This window comes from Anoplolepis gracilipes, chromosome 16 (assembly GCF_047496725.1).
Source record: "Anoplolepis gracilipes chromosome 16, ASM4749672v1, whole genome shotgun sequence".
Taxonomy (NCBI): Eukaryota; Metazoa; Arthropoda; class Insecta; order Hymenoptera; family Formicidae; genus Anoplolepis; species Anoplolepis gracilipes.
Genome location: NC_132985.1, coordinates 3,529,741 through 3,551,522, shown reverse-complemented (window position 1 = coordinate 3,551,522; position 21,782 = coordinate 3,529,741). Strand labels below are relative to the sequence as shown.

Sequence of the window (21,782 nt, the reverse complement as noted above, 5' to 3'; positions counted from 1 at the left end):
TCACGTAAATTTTACGTTGTACATCCATTAATGTGTATATGCATCATGATACGAGATAGCCTCAAGGGGCTTTGCCCCAAGGTATAATAAAATGCTCTTTTTCTCTCGCTATTCTCTCACACATATACACTCACGTACGTTCTCTCGCACGACTTGCATGAGCGAGTTAAAACGACGGAGAAACAAAAAGCAATGTCCGTTCATCTGTAGGACTTCCGGGTCGATCGTGATCGATCGGAAAAGAATCGCAGGGGCTTTGCGCTACCTCGTCCGACAGAAAGCCGAGGGTAAAAAGGGGACGTTTCTTGCCCCATCGCGGCTGCAAGTTAACCGCTATCTGGAAAATGTTGAAAAGCCTTCTTTCTTTGCGCAAAAGAGATCCGGATGGAAGCGCCGATTGCGCAGCTTTCTATACTATCGGATCGAGTCGTGTCGAATCGAATGTTTGTTGCGAATTGAGTCTTATCAGATATTTCGCTCAGAGCTTTTTTAACGGCACGAGAGAGACGGAAAAAAGCGGATTATGGGTTGGTGGAATAATCGAGAATTGATAATGAAATTTTTCTGCAGAACAGCGGGAGAAAAAATGAAATTAATTTCAAATGTATTTCATCTAATATGTATCAAAAATTATACTTTAATATATATGATAAAAAAAATACCTGTTGAAATTATATAATATAATTATAACTTAACTTTTTCATCACATAAAAAAGTATTCGTTCTATGAAAAAAATATTCCTCTTTTTCTTTCTTTCATAAAGACCTAAATAAAATATCATTATAAACTCATTTCGTTTTTGTCGAGGAAACTTCTATCAATTCTTCATGAAATCTAATGGGACAGAAAACAAAAAGATTGTCCACCAGTTTTGCTGAATTTTTTATATCATGCATAAAGCAGATAAAACATCGTTTGCTTTTTTTATGTTGAGAAAGTAGGCGATGAAAGTTAAATTAAATACCACAAAAATAAATATAGTTTTTAACTGCTGAAAGATTTTAACATATTTTACCCTTACAATTTTGCATTTCATTTTACACGGATACTTTTCAGTGGAAAATAAATTCAAGTTGATGATAACAAGATTATCAATTGAGATGCAGGAAGAAACTTGTCTCTGTTTGTGCTACTAAAAAATTTGATTAAAAGTTACCTCCGCTTCCGATTCGTATATGTTACAAGTTATTAAATTTATTTAAAGATTAAATTCTCTCATTTTTACTTTGTGTCGCATTTTTCGTGTTAATCTCATTTCTCTTACGCACGTAGCGTCTTATATCCTGCGAACCATATTTCAAAATTCTTTTTCCGTGCGCGCGGAAAACATGTCGAAACAACTAATCAGAAGTTTTCACGGAAAACTTTTCATTTACTATCGTTTTTATTCGTAACATCTTCCTGGCCTCAATTCATTCGATAGTTACCGATCGATCATTCACCCAATACATATTATGTAAGAGCCCATCAAGCTGATCAATGGCACAGACGCGCCCACTATTTCTGAGTATCAAACGAGGCGAGGAATGAAAATGTGCCTATCGACAAAGCGTTTTACTATTATCTATTGAAAATAAATTTAGCGCGACTAATATATTGTGGATAATTTTAAAAAGACAAGATTAATTCTCCAAGTATTTTTACATATTATTGAATAATAAAACTCTCTTAAAATATCTTGTCGTAAGATTTTGTTAGAAAAATGTGTCGTAAAAATAATCCTTGTTTACTTTTCGTAATTATAAATTCGTGTAATAATAGTTTATTATAATCCATTAATTAATCCTATCATTGTAATTAATAATTATGCACTATATTTGATTATTAAATAATCAAATAATATGCCACGATAAATTAAATGCTACATTAAATTTATTGTAATTATTATAAATATATATATTATTAGGATTTATATTACGCGCGAATATCGAATAAAATAGTATCAATATTTATTTCGATGAATAATCTTAATATGCAAAAAATATTAAACAACATTTAAAATATTACCTGTTCACAGATGCAGAATTTTTGTCACAACAATGTTAATTTTACATGACAAAACTTTTAAAGTCTTGTTGACTATACTATACAGAACTATATATAGAATATGCATATATGGAAGACTATTTATATATATATATATATAGAAAACTATATATAAATAATTATATATAGAAAAATAAAACATTTTTAAATACGCATCTAGAAAAGGAATCTCCCGCCAATAAAGATGTCTGCGCTCGAAAACGCAAATCTTCTCTGATCTCTGGCGGTCATAAATCTCGCAGAAAAGCCACTTCCTGGATTTTCCTGGGCTTTAAAAGCGAATTTAAAATAGATTTCGCAGTAATCGCCCGGTATCCCGCTTTGTTCGGAACAGATAGTTACGACGAATAGATGGTGCACGCAATTCGGCAGTAACTCGTAATACTCTATTGAACAACTTTGATTCATCGGTAATACGTAAAATAATTACAATATAATTCATCAACTTGAAAATATCCATCATGTTTGACGTGTAAAGTACTGCATTAAAATAATTATTTCGAAATTAACAATATTGAATATGTATTAAAGTGTGCAACTATATAAAATACGTAAAAATATATTGATCGATGGCGACGATTCGACAATGGTCAGTCGCAGTATAAAAAAATTAATATAAAGTGATGATTGCGCGCGCGGCCTATAAGTTCAATTAAAAAAAAAATATTTTACACGAAATTTTCTCTTCTTTCGTGTGCGTCTTGACAGTCGATTCATCGCGCGTGGTGTTTTATTCAAACGCGGCGAACACGCGTCGAGACGATCCAAAGTCGCACGCGATCGGTGAGGGAGGGTCTTCTAATAAATCTTCTCGCAATCCCGATCGATCGTAAATCGTCGAGCTACAAAGAAAAGCGAGCGTTTCCGCCCGGTGGCACGGAAACATTGGATTCTTTTTCCCGGGCTTGAAAAGCGAGCCCCCCCCCCCCCCCCTCGCCTAGCGGTTGCGGCTTCGGCAGTGCACCAGGACGGCGTTTCACCCGCCCTGCAGGACAAACGCATCGTCGCGGCGGCTTGTGCATAAGCGTGAGACTAGGTCGCTTTATGCTCTCGCCGCGTGCTTTTTAAACAAAATTTATGTTAATCCCCGCTTCGCCCGCTTTGGGGAGATGTGCCGCGAATCTACGGCACGAGGGGAAGGATATTTTTGGCGAATTGGATCGGGTAAACCCAGAGGATTAATCGTGATGCAGATATATGAAATACACCGCGGCCATCGAGTGGATACAAGTTTGCGTACCAAAAAAAAAATTTTTGCTCGAGAAACATCGATATTTTTTAAAAATTAATTACATGCTCTTAGAAATTCTAATTTTTTTAAGCAGTTTTTTTTATTAGTGACTATACACATTTAGGACACACTTTATTTAAATAATAACACTCAAAGTAATATAAATAATATTACATAATAATAATAATATTCTAATATAGTACAAAAATTTGATGTAGAGAATATAAAATGACCACACATACTTAAAAATCCTCTAATTTCTATTTTTATGTTTCTAAAATGAAAACTGATAAAGTCAAAATTATCTGGTATCAATATTTATTCGAAGAATAGATAAAACGGAGTAATTATTAATATTGTTAACATTTAAATAATTATGAATATATAATTTATGTTTAAAATATGTTAAATAGAGAAAATTGAGTTACTTAAGTTGCAAACATATTTAATCGGAGTTAGATCTGAGTATAAATGAATTTGATGGAAATTTGATTTGTGGATGTATACCACACTTGATGCAACCAAGGAACAAGTTACAGCGAATTCAGAGGATCAAATTGGGAACATCAAGTTGGTCGAAATTAGAAACTTTCACTGTTTCAATATGGCGGTTGCCTACAGTAATTCAGTAATCCTATACCTATAACATTTCACGTTAAACTAATATATAGGATAATTCCAAATAGCGTTATTAAATATCACGTAGAAATTGATATATCTAATGCAATTTATAAAATTTCTCATATTGGATATTTTACTTTTTACTAATTAATTAAATATAAAAGATTTATTTTTATTTTCAAAACACAAAAATATTACATAATAAATTTTAAATTAAAACTAAAATATATTAAATCTCTTTAAAATTATATGAGATAATATGAGAACTTTGAAAAGATAATTATTTTATAAAGACAAAATTATATATAAGTATATATAATTATATATAATTATATATAATTATATATAATTATATATAATTCTACATCATGTTCTAAATTCTTATAATATGACTTTTATGTATCTGGGAGATTCAGAAATGATATAATTGAGCACAAAATATTATGCACATTTTTAATAAACTAATAAGATGTCTTAGAAAGACATAAGTATTTTTTATTCTTACATACACAGTTTAAGTGTCACAAACAGTGTCTCAAATTAAAATTCTACGAAAATAAAAGAAGCAAAAATAAATTTTAGCAAAACAAAATTCGCTTTAAATTCAACAAGTCTTAATAGAATATTCACTTATTGAATCTTATAAGATGTCACGTAGCGTTTTTATAATATACCACACATGTTTTTAATGATATGCTAAATTGTTAAAAGCACTCGAGAAAAGAACTTTACGAAATAGCGCACAAGAGATTTCGATACCTTTTCATACGGTGAGAATTCTTAAGAATACACTTAAACATGCAAATTATACAATATAATGTAGAAACTTTTACATAACACTCACATAATTCGAATCACATGTACGGACACACATAAATACACATAATATTTTTACGCTATATATATATATTCGAAGCGAATAAGATGTTAACAAAAATAAATGCAATTTATATTAATACTATAAATTTATAACTTTAAATAAATAAAAATTATAATAATAAAAATAAAAAATTGATATATAAAATTAATATAAGAAATTGATATATAAAATTATAGAAAACCACGTATATGTAAACTTGGTGCTTTGGCCAGCTTTGCATAGTAAACGCATATACTGTTTTCTGTCTCCTTTTTACAAGGCGGCAGCGAAGACGATGTACTTACTTCTTTATACGCGCATAAATATTTTTTTTTACATTTTTATATTATAATATATATATTTAATAAATATATATATTTACCAGAGTTGAAGAAAATACCAATATATTTTTTTATATAAATATTAAATTTTATATAATACTTTTTTAATAATTTCTTAGCTTAATATTTTTATACGCAAAATAAAAAAATCATTTCAATCAATTATATTCGGACTTTATAGAAAGTGTGACAATTCTCAGTGCAGACTTACCGGAGGTTTGTTATACCCTCGGTAAAGTTCACGTATAAAATCGATTCAAACGCAAATTCTTTTTATTTATTCAGCGTATAAAAAATATTAAGTTAATAAATTACTAAAAATACTATATGAAATATTTTATATTTTATATGAAAAAATATATTGGTACTTTCTTTTAACTCTGGCAAATATATTAATGAACTTGGTAAATTAAATTAAGTTAATGAATTAATATAATTTAAAACGAGAAACTTATAATTTAAATTTATTATAAAATATTTTTATTATAATTGCATTTATATATAGTGGCAAAATATGATGTAAAGGCAATTTTACTAATTTCTTGTTGTTATTGTTTGTTATGTCATGCAAACATTTTTTGTATGACATAATACAGAAAGCCGTCTATTTCTCTTTGACAGTTACATTTGGACAGACGGTTTATAGCGAATATATCCTTTTACACGCACAATCATTTTCGATATCAGTAGATACACCTTTGACGAACGAAATCGTTGTTACATCCAAAACTGAAAACGATATCATGTTGTGTGTGTGTGTGTCCTTTTTTTAGGTGACAGCAGAAGGAGAGAAGGAGAATGAAAGAAAGAGAGAGAAAGGGAACCGGAAAAAGATAGGCCGACTCTTTTTCGCCTCGTGGAAAGCTGCCAACGCGCGCGAGCATGCCTGCAATTATACCGACGTGCACTGTTGAAAGCGATTCAACGGTTGCAACAGCCTGCTCGTAACTCCAGCCGCAACAACGTTTTGTCGCTTTGCTTTCAGTCCGTATTGTATATCCAACAGAATTAATGTTAATCGCTACAGAATAACGGCGCAGAAAATTGGAGAAGCCGCGATGTAAAGAGAATGTCGAAAGGGAGTCGGCTTCGGCAACTTTCAGTAATTGCACTTTTATGAGAAAAATGGATCGTCCCATTCTCCCTTTTCGAACGAATATTCTATAGGAAGCTTCCTATGGAAGGTCGATAAATAAGTCGAAAAGTCGAACCTTCCAATTCGCCACACGCGAGTTCGTTCTCCTTGGAAAATGTACCGTGAAAGCCTATTAATAATAAAAGCGACGGATATATTTTGATGTTTAACTAACGAGCAACTGTCTGTTAGCGTTTCATCGTGTGCAACATGTGTGACGGGAGCTCGTTTATCATCTCCCGAGGTTATCTTTCCTTTTCACATAAATGACATCTTGGCTATAAAACAGATCTCGTATTTGAATTATTTTATAATGTATTACGTGAAAAAAAAATTGTAAATTTATTTTCTTTTAAATTGAAAACAAAGATTTTTGACAAATTATTAATAAGAAAGAGAGAGAGAGAGAGAGAGAGAGAGAGGGGGGGGGGGGAAATTTTAGAAGATTCATACATAAAGTTATATAATGGAAATTTGTGTAATAATACCCGTTTACATAAAACTTACAAACTTTACGTAAACTTAATACACGCGGCGATCCACAATTATTTAATCGAACGTATTTGGAATATGTATCCAACCTCAAAGAGGCTATTCGAGAGACGAAGAATTCGTTCCGGAAGTTTAGCTACGAAGCGAGGGGCGAAAGAGAAAGTTTACTTCTTTTCCTCCTCCCTCGAAAGTGCAAATGCAACGCGTTGCAAAGCAGAGCGGGCGTTTTCAGCTGCAACAGCTTGCCTGTTGTTCGCGTAGCGACTATAATTTATATTCGGTACATATATATATATACTTTTACGTGCATAACCGGGTTAGTCGTCAGGACAATGGGAACGATATATGTGCGAAGAAGGCGAAGTCTTTGATTTTGTTATACGATACGGTTCTTTTCTCTGTGATAGGCTAGATCTTTTCAGTCTGAGAAACGTTAGTCAACGTACACGTCAAGAAGCCAAAGGCTCTTTCGGCCATATACGCGGTGGAACGAAATGGAATCGAAGGAAGTTTCAGAGATCCTATGGTATTAGAAAGGACATTTCCATAAATAAAAGGAAGAAGAGCAGAGGCTTTATTAAATTTCTTCCTGGAAACCGCAAAGGCCGAAACAAGTCGCGACGTTTCGTACCTTCAAACGAAATTGTACGACTGAACGATAAACAAATATTTAGACAGGCGATGATTGTATTTGTACGGCTATATAATAGATATATATATTTTTTTACACAAACGTGGACGGGTGTGTAAATGCAAGTACGTGACTAATTATTATAGCGGAAATGATCGAAAATAGAACGTAGGTACAAGGATACGGAAATATTTGAATACTAGAGAACGGCACGTTGTGACAATTATGTCCAGTCTGTTGCGTTGCGAGACACATTATCATCCGATATATGTCACGACATTTGTACACCATTATCAACAAGCGCATACACTAACTCACATAACTGACGCGTGTCTACGAGTCAGCACATGTTAGACTTGACATTATTTTAGAAACAAGATTTCAAAATCGTGTCAAAGTAATCGGTGCAAAATTAATATAAATTAATAAATTGAACATTAATTAAACTTAATACTGTAAAAAAAATTGTATCTTTCTTTTTATATTTATTATTTTAGATTAAAACTTGTCGCGGGTATTTTAATAATTGTTCTTTAATAACATCTCAATTCGTACAAACATATAATAAAAACACACCTGCTACTTGTACAATAAATTCTAAACCACATGCAAATTACCGGTGCGAAAAGTTTAAGGAATAATTCCGCAAATAAATTTCGATGTCGTCGGTGAATACCCCTCTCTCTCAATGCGCTGTACGCACAACGGCACAATGAGAAATGGCCGTGGTTTATTGTCTGCCGCGAAAACTTACACCGAAAGCCTTTTCAACGGAAAAGCGCGGAGAAAAGTTTCCTATTTTATTTTTTTTTCTATTTTTTTTTTTTCTTGTTTTTCTCTCGCGAGAGCAAGATAACGCCTACCCGTCGTTGCCGCCGACGTGGCTGCGATTTCGCCGCGGTTACGACGCGGTCGCAAATGAAAGCGCCGCAGATGCAGTTTGCAGTTACGTTCGCTCTCAACACGTCACAAGGACCATTTGCAGGAACAGTTTATTATACGCTATTTCTAGACCGACAGCCGAAATGCGGGTACAAGTCTACAAATGTGAAAAGCAAATGGTCGGTTTTAAAAAACTGTAGTCATTAGGCATTTTTCTAGTAAAGTAATAATAAATGGGTTTTTCAATACACAATAATATAGATATATATTTAAAGTTAACTAGTTATACCGGGTACAAATTATAAATTTACGTAAGTTTGAGAATTGATGAATATTTTTGTGGGAACATATCTGGAATCGAAAAAATGTTGATACATTAATCAAATCAGTTCTTCTCTCACTCTTTGTTTAATATTGAAAAATAAAAGAAAAAGGTAATTATTCGGCTGTAAAATATAACGTGTTTCGAATCCGATTTTAGGTTTTTTTTTTTGCAAAAACAATTTTGAGATCTACATTTTCTGCACTTTCCACACATAGATATTATTTTCATCATTGTTTTCCATTTTTTAAAATCGTAGATAAGTCGGGTTTTTTTCTCGTTGGCTCATTGCAAGACTGTAGGACGCAACTCATAGGAGTCCTATTGAAAGACGAAAAGAGAAACGTCGAGAACTGGCCGTACGATAGGGAGCTTTTGATAATAATGTAGCGTAAATCCAGTTCGTGCAGGGGATATGGGAAAAGCTACGAGAAAGGGTGGTCTTTCAGACGTTAACTCGGTGGCATTGAAACGCAGGAACGAGATAGTTTATGAAATACGTGAAGAAAAATTTCGTTAAAGTTCCGTTTTCAAGAAGTGTGACAATATATATTTGCCATTCGCGTTAAATTTTTTTAAAATTTTTATCTGTAAAACTGGAAATGAAATTATAAAATCGAAAACTCCCGATACACTCATGTTTATTTGGAATTTGGTAATACAATACGATAAATATTCACGTAAAAATAATCACTGTAGGAAAAATAAATTATAATTTAAAAAATGCTGCAATTTTACATAAACAATTTGTGCATTTTTTGAAAGAAGAGATGTACATAGAGATTATTTTTTTACGAATTTTAACCTGATTGAATTTATGAATGATAATATTTTGCATGAATAAAAATACTACACAACTATGTCAAAGCATTCCTAACAATTTAGTCCCGGTAATAAAGAAATAATTAATTTAATATCTCGCTATACACAATCTTAGTATACAAACTTTCAAGAAAACTGGTCGTCCGCGACTAACTTTCTCGTATGGTATTGATAATAATAATAATAATTGCGAAAATAAAGTTTTAACTTATTAAACTCAACATTGTAAGAACAACTTTTATTAAAGTTCTTGATACAAACGTACGGTTAATGATTTAAGTTTTTAAGATAATCTTGCGCAATATATATTTTTAAGATTATAAATTTAAAAATTATAAAAAATTCAAGAAATATCGTTAGCTAAAATTACATGATTTTTTAAGATAAATATTATGTTTAATGGCACTTTAGGATTATCGAACACCACTAATGTATACTTAGCAAGTATAGCATCTAGCATGTGTTAGCGTACGAGTAACCTTGTTCCATTGAAATAACGGGTCTTGAACACGTCGATTTAATTCATAACGACCACTTAATGCACCCTGCGTGAAGCTTTAAGCCGACATAACTTTGATAACTTCACACATATGTCGATAATCCTACACATATTGCAATATTATGAAACATCATCAAATTATACACGAATTATAGTTCAGTATAAGTGATACACAATATATCTTAATTCGCTTTAAAATATCCGAACTTATTTGGATTGATCGATTATGATTCTTAGAATATTTATGACTTTATTTTTAACGTTCAAGAATTTTTATAGCCTTATGCACACGTGGTACTTTGCTTACCACTACATATGATAGAAAGTTATGCGCGCTGGAAAAAGTGATCCATTAATTACGTAGCTAACCTCGTGGGATGGGAATTACGAGTCTTGGACGCAACCATTTAAATTATGACCCACACTTAATGCACTCCGTATGTAACTATATAAGCTGGAACGGCTCAACAACTTCGTAGAGGTAGCGTGCCAGGAACCTCGTAATTGTTTTGAATTAACGATACTTTAAGCTTCGCCCAACTGCGGACCATTACGCGGTTCATCCACACCGATTGTAGGTCCAATTGTAATACTTGTGTACAGTTACATTCTCTGCGTTAAAAAATAAAGGAAAAAAAATTCTACTATATTCATCAAAATTATCTAGACGTGTGTTAGTGACATTTGCATTTTGGACCATCTAATCATTTGTACGGTCATTTTTTATGCGACGCAAGTTGGAAGTGGCGTTTCATGTACTAAAATGCAAATTCGCATACGTTCATTACTCGGTGAATTAAATTTTGGCAGCTCTTTGCTAAGAAAGAACTGGTTGACCTGATTTTTAAGACCATGACACACGGCGTTGTTAGACCTAGTTTGATCAATGAACGCGTCGTGTTACATGCATATAGATAATGGAACATGCACATCGCGCACATAGAAATAAAATTGATATGTATCAAGTTTGTTTAAATGGTTTCAGAATGCACATTTAATAAATTAAGAACCGATTCAATCGGAATAAATAAAAACTCTGTTAAAAACAACATCTATACAATAAATCTGAAAGTACAATAAATAAACGCGTTATTCATCTTTACAATTTTAAAAATCTTAATTTTTTTAATTTGCTAAAGTTTAAATCACATTTAATTAATTATCAATATAATAAATAATATTAATGCTTTGATATGTTTAAAAAAAAACAAGCATTACATTTCTTTACAGCATTATATACTTTTTTTTAATTTGACGTAAAAATCTGTAGGTAAATTGAGTAAAACCACTGATGATATTAATCTTGAATGAAAAGGTCTCGAATTTCAGACTAAATATTATTAAACTAACGCTTTCTTCATTATAATAGCTTTCTTCATTATTATATTTTTCTTCCTCTATATGTCTCTATATTATTTTTCATTAATAAATTTTGACATATACGAGATTAAAATGATACTGTCATATTATTAGTATCGCTAATTTATCAAACTCGCTATATCCGATATTCGAGTCGACACATATATCCCACTTATTGAAGTCTGTCATTACGAGTTACGAGTTTTTAGAAAACTAATTTTATATATATATATATATATATATATATATATATAATTTCTAATAATAAGAAACTTAACTACTAATTAGAAAATTTGTATTCTACAATTTTTACGTGTTTTAAATTAAATCCTTCGTGCATCAAACAAAATCAATATCACACAGTTTATGAATATTTTAAACATATTTATAATGCGTTTATTGGTATATTAAACAAACGTGTATTATGTTAAAGAAAATTGGTGACCACATATAATATTGATAAAGTTTATCTTTATTAAATGCGGAGAAAATTAAATGAAATAATTAATTAATATGAAATAATAATCACAATGCTGTACGGCAGAATGCTGAAAATTATATTGACAAAGCTTACGCCAAAGTTAATGGCGTATTTGTGAAATGACGAACATTTTTCTTTCCCGAAATGCAAAATCGTCGAAAGTTGTATTAAGGCAAATGTATGCCGTGCAACCACTAGTAATGCTTATGACATACTAGTGAATTATCGACGAGCATCACGAATAATGCTTGTGACGGGAAACATATTAAAAGCCTGATATATTATCCTCGCTTATGTAGACGTTTTATCCAAGTACATCTTAAATATCTAGATGTGCTATATGTCACAGAAAATACAAATCTTTTTTTATAATCATCTTTGTATAATGTACACGACAAAAAATAATGTTGAATTAACAACATCAGTGTAGTTAAAATTTATTTTATTAATTCCATTACATTATTCAATATATGACATATTGATCTGATTAATGTTATTGAATTAACAGAATAAATTTTAGCTTTGATGATGTTTTTGATTCAACATTATTTTTTTTTGTACAATTTTTCTTTAAATTATAAATGAATGGCTATATATATATATATATATTTTTTTTTTTTCAACATTCTTTAAAAATTATATGTCTAAAAGAAGAGAAGAGAAATGAATTAAATTTATAACAAATGTGTAAAAAAGAAAGTACTTACAATGTTTCAAATATATATAATTAATATATAGATATTTTTTCTAATTATCATTCTATTTTAAAAGCTGATCTTTAAATTATAAACAAATCTGTCATTACGAGTTACGAGTTTTTTTTGAAAAACTAACAAACATACTTATTCTCTAAACATTCTCTCCAAGAGCTATATCTCTAGATAAGAATTGAGTTTCAATTAGATTCATATTATATTGAATCTTTATTTATTAATTTAATAATAGATGGATAGAAAAATGAAGTTATAATTATATATAATATATTTAAAAAATATACATATGTGTTAGAAACTGTGAATATACTTCTATATAGAATGATTACTATTGTTTATCATATAATAAAATGATAACGACAACGCACGTACCTTGTCGAGATCTATCTCGTCTTGAGCATTAAGGTCCGGGCATTTGGTGATCCTGTCAGTGATGGCGTTATCGCCTCTAGTCAGACCGGCGAATATCAACACTAGCACGTACCACTTCATCGTTCACCCGTTAGAGACCCCGAACTAATTAAGCGCGATCCCTACAAACCCCAATTACGACGGGCAATTAATATAGCAGCCCTTGCCGTGCAAACGTTAAAATTTAAACTTTTATATCGTTTGTACCGCTCTGATGTAACGTTAATTCTCCGCGCTAAGTAACTCAGTTACATCCATTCAACCGTATCACCGTTATCATTTAACCACGATAACTTTTAAAAATAAAACACACTTTGTTTGTGATACGCTTAAGAAAATTCTTCTTTCACGGATATTCGACACTTTTTATGTTTTTCATGTAAACACCACCCTTTTTTTAATTACGTTTTTAAACCAATCAAGGTATCTTCCTTTCACGAATATATAATATTAATTCTAGAATTTTTTTATTAAGATAAAAAATGCTCTTCTACAGCAACATATTGTCGCTTCAAATTAAACGAGTCACACGACTATCTCTCTCTCTCTCTCTCGACTTATACTTTTTACTCGTTGCTATCACTATCTACTCGTTTATCCTGTTTTCGATGTTGAAACGTTTTAATTGAACATCCAGCGCGCCTAGGCCGCCTCGCTTTTGGCCCGCGATGATCGATGCTTCTTCAACGCATCGTGTTTGATCTCTCACAATATTCCACCGATTCTAGTTTTCTCCCACGATTTCCAACAAAAATTGGAATACACGCTTGAAAGAGCACGGCACCAATATCGGAAGTTCTACGAGTGTCGCTTCTTCCAGATATCCATCCTAGATTGACGAGGGGATGATTTATCGATAGTCCACTTGATACTTTGGCTTTTTATTTTACCGCAAAATATATCTTTATTTCACAGTAGATTTCTTCGTATCGAGTGATTATATTAATGTTGTTTATATACACTGATCTCCCCGAGACGTTCGACGAATCGCACGGAGATTCGCTCGCAGATAATTTTAGAGAGATCTTTCTTTCTTTTTTTCTTTTTTTTCCCCCAAGAGACTCTCGGTAGTAAAATCTTCGATATAATCGTACTGGATGTTTCCGTCGGTCGTACGGATCTTCGGAGATAATTCTCGGAGAAACAGACAGAAATTCCGTACTGATGTAATCGAGAGAGCTCGGAGGCGGACTCGGCAATTCCGCGCGAAATGAAGTTCAGTTTCTCTCACGGTATCTCTCCACCGGATTGCACCGTCGTTTTCAATTTCCGTTTTGCTCCTCGTGATGACGAGCAACCAGAAGACTCGTGCAAAATCGCAAGTATACCACCAGTATTCACTAACGTGAACACAAGTGTACCACGTTGTTTTGCGCGATTGTATGAATGTATAATTTAAATGTAAAACGCATCCGATTCGTAAAACGTATCCACGATAGTGCCTGCGATCCAGGAGGGATGTGTGCGCGACGAAGTCGGAGGGCACTCTGACGTTCGCAGTCTGCCTGCGCTGGTCCTCGTTCGGTACGGCCGTCCGTCCGTCCTCCGTCGGCGACGCCAGAACGAACGGAGAGGAACGAAGAGAGAGAGAGAGAGAGAGAGAGAGAGAGCGAGAGAGAGACAAAGAGGGAGATAGTAGGGATAACGGGGGATAACGAGACGGAGGGCGAAAGAGCGACGGATGGGAGAAACGCGAAGGATCGTAAAGGGAATCTGAAAACGGAGATACAAACTGGGACAAAGTCAACGGACTGTTATTCTCCTAGAAATGCCGTGAAGATGACGATCGTTTAGGTTTCCCCTTTAACGCGGCAAAAATGTTTTGCTGTAGCAATTTACGAGATATCAATGGCAAGGGAAATATATTTTTATTTATCTTTAAGAATTTTGATCCACGGATTTTTTTTTTTTTTTAATTTGAGTGGTACGTAAGTTGCAGAATACGGATTTCTGTTAAAAAAAAAAAAAAGTCCCGTTACTTACGTTTCTTCTAGTCTCTAAAGTATAATTATATTTAAACAATAAAAATATTATCTCTTGTAAAACTAAATTTGTTCTGCTTTAAATATTAAAAAACGAAAATAACTTGTAAAACAAATACAATAATATTCATAATACTAATTCTGCATCTCTAATTTTAGCTTAGAAACACATAATTTTAATGTTCATAATCGCCGTCAGGATAAGTGAATTTACTTCTTATGAAATTTCTCTCTCCTCTACAGATTTCTATTTCTGAGTAAAGTTAAAGGTAAAGCAAAAAATAATTCCTCACGGAATGATAATGCTATTTTAACTTATCACGAATGAAGATGCGCAAGTAGCAATATTATGAGATGTAAATGCGAAGTTCCAAATGGAAATAGAATTCTCTATCTGAGATGCAGAAGAATGTGGAAAGGAAGAAGAGAAAATTACATATGTGAGAAGGAAATTTTACGAATATTACCTTCAAAATTGCAACTATGTTGAGCTTCAGTTTCTTCGGCGAAACTTCCTCTTCGAGCTTTCAACGATGCCATCAGAATCGTATCGACCGTACCAAGCATCTTGTTCCCCAAATAGAGCCACAATGGCTGAATCCGAAACCAAACGAGATAGAGTTTTTGGTTGTTCAATATCTTAATATCTTACACCTCATTACACTTCGTCGCTTAGAAGCGTAGAATTCATAGCTTTGTCCTAGACGATTATCGAGAGCGATCATCAGAAAAGCCACAAGGTGATATAATCAATTAAATTTTTTATCCTTCCGACATATAATAATTTCTTTGGTCTCCGACATTGAAAAATTATATCGATGATATAAAACCTCAGTTTTTTTTTATTCAATTTATTTGACTGTATTCTTATCTTCGACTATTTTTATTTATTTGCTTAAATTATTTTAAAATGCATATTCACGATTGTAAATTTTACAAACGTTTCCTGCTAAGTACATTTTTACATTTACATTAGACTCTTGTAATGTTCTCTATAAAAACTTATATAAGTACGATGAGAATAATTCTTTTATGTCTAATGGACGTAATTACGCAATCACAATACACAAAAGGAAGTATCTCAATGACAGTTGTAATCGACAATTCCACGGTATGCAGCGAACAATGCCAAAAAAAATGCAAGGGGAACAAAAACGCAAGAAAATGCTGAAACAACAAGAGATCGTGAAGAGATGAGCGCGCAAACTGCAAGCAATAATAAAAACCAAGAGAGAGAAGGAGAGCATTACGCCGGAAACGGCGACGAAGAAGCGCGCAAATCAAGATAATAAGGCACGAGGAGAGCGGTGGACCGCGAGAGAAGAACGAAGACGATGTCCCTCGTGGGGACCACATCGGTGCAATGAAAGTTTAATTCGTTCATTCAATCCGCTGTACGACAGCATCCCACTACTGCCCACCGCTGATAGATGAAGAGGAGAGAACGAGGAGAGAAAGAAAGAGAAAGAGAGAGAGAGAGAGAGAGAGAAAAAGAGAGCCACGCAAAGCCAAGATGTCCGGAAGTACAATGGTCACTACACTGGATATGAAGAGTGATGTGAAGCGCATCTTGGTACAAACATCTGTACTTTTCCTTCCAAGTATATATACTTGAATTCATACTTATATACAGCCGTGGTCAAAAGTATTAGGCATCCTTAAATTTTCCGTATTTCTTATTTTGTTAACAGTATATAAATACTAAAAAGATTAAAAAATTTTAAAAAGCTATCGATAGCACTTTAAAGCTGAAATTTCAAGCTTTAAAATGTTTTTTTTTCATTTTTTGGTCTGTCATAATTTTTCGCCGAGTATCGACAACATGAAAAACACAGATTTAGTTTCGAAATTATGTATCTCGACTAAAAAAAAATTTAGGAAAGTTTAAAAAAAAGCATTTTGTAGTAATGTACTGATAACTGATAACGCATTAAAGTTGTTATCGGTAATTTAAAAAATTTTTGTATTTTCCTTGTTCTGTGTTTTAAAAAAGAACATTGTTTCTTAAAATTTTATCGTATTTTTGACACTCTGCAATTCGGTAAAAAAATTTCTCTCGAAAAATTTAAGTCAAGTTCCATAAACTACAACATTTTGCCTACAAAATGCTTTTTTTTAAACTTTCCTATAATTTTTTTTTACCGAGATACATAATTTTGAAACTAAATCTGTATTTTTCAGACATGTTGTCAATACTAAACGAAAAATTATCGCAAACGAAAAATTAAAAAAACATTTTATAGTTTGAAATTTCAGCTTTAAACTGCTATCGATAGTTTTTAAACATTTTTAAATCTTTTTAGTATTTATATATTATTAACAAAATAAGAAATAGGGAAAATTTAAGGGTGCCTAATACTGCTAACCAAAGCTATACTTCGAAAATAATAGTTTTTACAAGAGCAACACGTGCGTAATGTCTACTTTTATTTTTAATGTTGTATTAATTTGAAAAAATAGAACTACTGAACTATTGAAAAAATTCTGGAAAACATTTTTTTATACGAAATAAATAACATACTTTTATGAGCGCGCAATGTTATATTGATATATTATATAACACACAACTTTCCTCATAGAAAGAATACAGAAATGCAATAATTCTAATTTCTATATTTTGGTTTATCGCATTATCAATTCTTCTCGCTTCGCAGACGTTACGCGAATTCTCGACGGAGAAATTGCACTTAGAAATTGTTGGCCCGTAATACTTAGCAGAACGATATATTGTCAGTTTTGCTCTCCGGGGAGATCGATTGTTAACTCGAATGTTCGCAGCTCATTCGTTTTTGTTAGTCGACTGTATTTCATAAGTATATATGTATATACGTAAATGCTAATCGGTACTGTGCGAAAATGTATAAAGATAATTATTTATGTCATACAATATGTCGTCGATGACTAATGCGAGCTTGCAATGTAATTTTGCGATTCGTGTTCTTTTTATTGCATTAGCAATTTATTATTGCAATTATATCCTGACCTTTACAAAGGTTTATAATTAAAATTGAGCAGTGAATACATATATCAATATATATTTTGAATATAATATTATTCGACCTAATAATTGAGATAGAGGGGACAATTTTTTTTTAAATCCAATTAAAATATTAATAGAAAATTGAATTTAAACATGCTCTACATTTGTGAGCAGTAAAGTTTTGTCGCGACGATTTGTCATGTGTTAAATATTCATACGTTACACATTCAAACATGGCGAGTTTACTAATTATATTCGATGAATACAAAGCATCCGTATCAATACCGAATTATATTTCATCATTGAATGCTATTATGTAACGCTCATTCATTTCGATGTGAATAATTATGAGGCAATTTCTCACGTATTTTATATTTACCTATTTCATACACGAAATGAAAATTAGAAACCTTATCAGATGCCAAGAGATTAAAGTGAATATCTCATTTATAATGAATCTTATGTTTGAATCTTTTCACGTTTTACTGAAGGTGAGCGCGGTAACTTATATTTTATCTCGCCGCGTTGTGAAATGATTTAATGCGAACTTTATAATGATTACACGTATAATATCGAAAACACGACACGGTATAACGCGACCGTTTATCGAAATCACGACACGGGTATGAAAAGGCATGAAAATGTGATAAGCTCGTTAGGTCCGCTCTTCGAATTTCGCGCACGCTCGCCAATCTCGTCGAAATACACTTCTTGCCAACATTTCGCACAAGTGGATTAATTAAAGCAGGAGGAGATTATCAACTGTGAGCCTGAGTACTGTTAAGGCAGTTTTAAAATACGAGAACGAGCGGGCATTAGAGAGAGATTCACGGGTAGTCGCGCCAGAGAGCGGTGCTAATTTCCCGAGAAGAGAGGAGGATTCTCTTCTTCACAAAGTGCTTCAGACCTGACGAGCCGAAGGCTAAGATATATATATATATATGCACATAATTTCGTATTCAAATTCAGTTACCGTGGACATTATAAATAATGAAATTTACAGGCAGTTTTAACTGGCAGCGAGCGGGACGTCTCTGTCGAGAGCGACGATTCAAATTCTACCCTCGTACCCGGTTCGTTTATCTGTTCGCGCCGCGAATCGCTTATCCTGCCTGTCAGAATTTTATCAAATGCGTGTATCCAGATATCATGCACGAAGGGGATTACCAATTAACTGCGCAAAATACGTGATATTGTCTTGTAGCAATAATGAACATTTATATGTATGATACGGGCGGGCGAATTATTGTTACATTTAGTTTAAAAATTATGCTCTCGACGATTAAATATTTGTCATTACAGGGCAAAATGTAAAACTCTCGTGAAATCAAAACGCGCCTCGCGCATTCTCGATTTATCCGCTAATGAAAGCTAAAGTTTTGTCCGACCTGTACGCGGGACCATACACTTCGTTTCTGTTATTACGTAAGCCCGCTGCAATAAATCTACCTATTTTCATGAAAATTATACTGAACAAAGTATTTGCTATATATTTACGTTGTGCTCTTGTTACGCAATTTATCCCCTCTTTAATTAGCGATAATTTCATTAGTATGTGAAAAGTAATAAAAAAATACTAAGCGTAAATTATTATAACACGGTACGCATTTGGAGGAAACTCACGTTGAGATAGCATAAATATACGGCTATTTTCTTTGAACAGTTTAAGTTTTGTTAAAGTGAGAATAATAATCTCTATAGCAGTGTTTCCAAGAGACTTTTGAAACGAGATTCAACTGCATTGTATAAGTGTAACACATAACATCACGGATACATTCGTCTCCGTTGCTTTCCAGGAAATTTTCGCCGTAATAAAATTACGTCGTGCATTGCTTCTCATATTTGCCCGTGAATTAATACGCGGAGTGAAAATTCGTATCAAAACTTTCCACTGGGGTAAATTATGACACATATATATATCCGGGGAAAAGTCGCAAATTAAACTACGAATCATCGCGGTTAATCCGTCAATTACGGCACTTTGATAAATTGCAAATACGAAAAAAGAGAGAAAGAGAAAACAAATTCCTTATACAATTAGGTAAGGTTTTCGAGATACCGCGAGAGAAACGACAACGGTTAAGCCGACTTGTCTCCTTCCTTCCCTTAGCTGCAGATGCTATCGAGTAGCCGATTTTACGTACCGGTAGGCGAGAACGTGCGAGAAAGAAAGGAACGATGATTATTTCGCCGTAACGTTTACGATGGCGGTGTGAAATAAGAGGGAGATCGCAGAGCACCTATTTGTCGGAACGTGCCGCATCGCATGTTGTAGCGAGTAGTACGAGTCGACAACGGGTCCGACCATTATCGCCCGACAAAGGGAAGGGAAAAGGGAACAAGAGAGAGAGAGAAAGAGAGAGAGGGATAAAATCGGGACGCGCGGGTCGACGGGAAAATCTGTTCTCTTTTCGTTTAAATTAAATTCGACGATATCTTCGATTTCGCACTCTATCCTGTCCCCCTTTTTAATTTCGACAACATGTCGGAGACTGCTGATCTCCGAGTTAACAAACGCGAATGGAATCGATCTATTCTCAAGCGAATATATTAAATCGGGGATTGGTGTTTAAGGAACGCAAAGTGCGAAAGTATATTGCGCAATTGAAAGAAAAAAAAAAAAGATTATTTCGCGAGACTCGGGCTGAATTTGTAATGGATTTTGATTAACTGTGAAACGCGTCCAATGTCGGAAGAATTTTTGCCGTTTTATATTTCTTGCGAAAGATTTGTAACAACCATTTTGAACGTCAGATTATTTATTCATACATATTGTTCAAACTTCAATCGATCCTCCTATTTAAAACGATAAAATGCAGAAAATAAATTATAATGAATTATGCTATATTTTCGACTATACATAGGTCGACCAGTAATTAATTTTAATATTGATTAAATATTAGAATCAAAGTGTTGCAATAGTCTATTTACTGCATCAACAGTTTTAACTAGCTTTATTGTTACTGTGATAATAACTAAATTAATTAATAAAATTGCGTTACGAGGGTTTGTTTCCGCTTAACTAATTATTAATTTGCGACACACGCATATCATTTAATAAACCATTTCAATACAGCCAATATATTGTGAACTATAAGTTATAAAATAAACAAGTAATTCTTTTTGTAATTTATTTAAATAAAAAATAATATATAATTTTTAATAATTGTTTGGCAGAGTGATTAAATATAAAAAATAAGTGTCTGATACGTTAAGTTTCTATACAAAAACAATAAAAAATCGAATCTTTTTTTAATTTATTTTTAAAGTGCATTTTAACAGTATTTTAATTCAAAATCTGGTTACATTAAAATATGTTATGAATAAAATATGTAAAGCTACTAAATGATAAGCTCTTTGATATATTTTTCATTAAAAAAGATATTACGTTAAATTGATCAAAGAGAACATATGCTAATAAAAAATATGGGACATTATTATCTTATATGTAACATTATTAGATTTCGCGTTTTAGCATAAATGTTTTAATTACCGTAAAAATAAATCACTCTAATGTATACGCTACAATTTTGAAGGATAGTACCACTCTTCAAAATTTGAATCGGAAATTCCCAGATTCATGTGGAAATATATCGATCGATTCAATGTGCGGCGTTCAACCAACTCCATGAATAAATTTACATCCATCGAACCGGCAAGTCTCTACTTTTCTAATTGCAATCTCGCTTATTTGCTCGACACGTCGACGTTTCTAGCATATCGAAGCAGGAACGTGCGTGTGTATGTTCGCTAATATTTTAATAGTCATGACGATGGCGCCGGTGACTGCCATTGTCGATGACGGGAAGAGATTTTATCGACGTGTTGACTTTACCGCCATTTCGCCGGGGCTGCCGGCTGCCGACTCCCCAGCTCAATCGTACCGTGAAAATCGGATATGACGTTTGCTCTGCCCGCTATCGCGAGTATTTCCGGCAGCCAATCAAGATCATATTACGCGAAAGTTCGTACGT

General features: G+C 32.9%; 2 protein-coding genes across 2 annotated transcripts in view; one reads left to right on the top strand and one right to left on the bottom strand.

Moving 5' to 3' along the window:
- Positions 1-14,378, bottom strand: part of LOC140674569 (uncharacterized) — a 59,806-nt gene extending 45,428 nt beyond the window's left edge. Inside the window, exon 1 of the mRNA XM_072908205.1 lies at positions 12,808-14,378. Within this exon, the coding sequence (XP_072764306.1) occupies positions 12,808-12,927 (120 nt within the window). The 5' untranslated portion in view covers positions 12,928-14,378. The remainder of the gene's footprint in view (positions 1-12,807) is intronic.
- Muted (biogenesis of lysosome-related organelles complex 1 subunit 5) overlaps positions 1-21,782 on the top strand; it is a 50,349-nt gene that overhangs the window by 16,900 nt on the left and 11,667 nt on the right. The gene's annotated exons all lie outside the window — the stretch shown is intronic.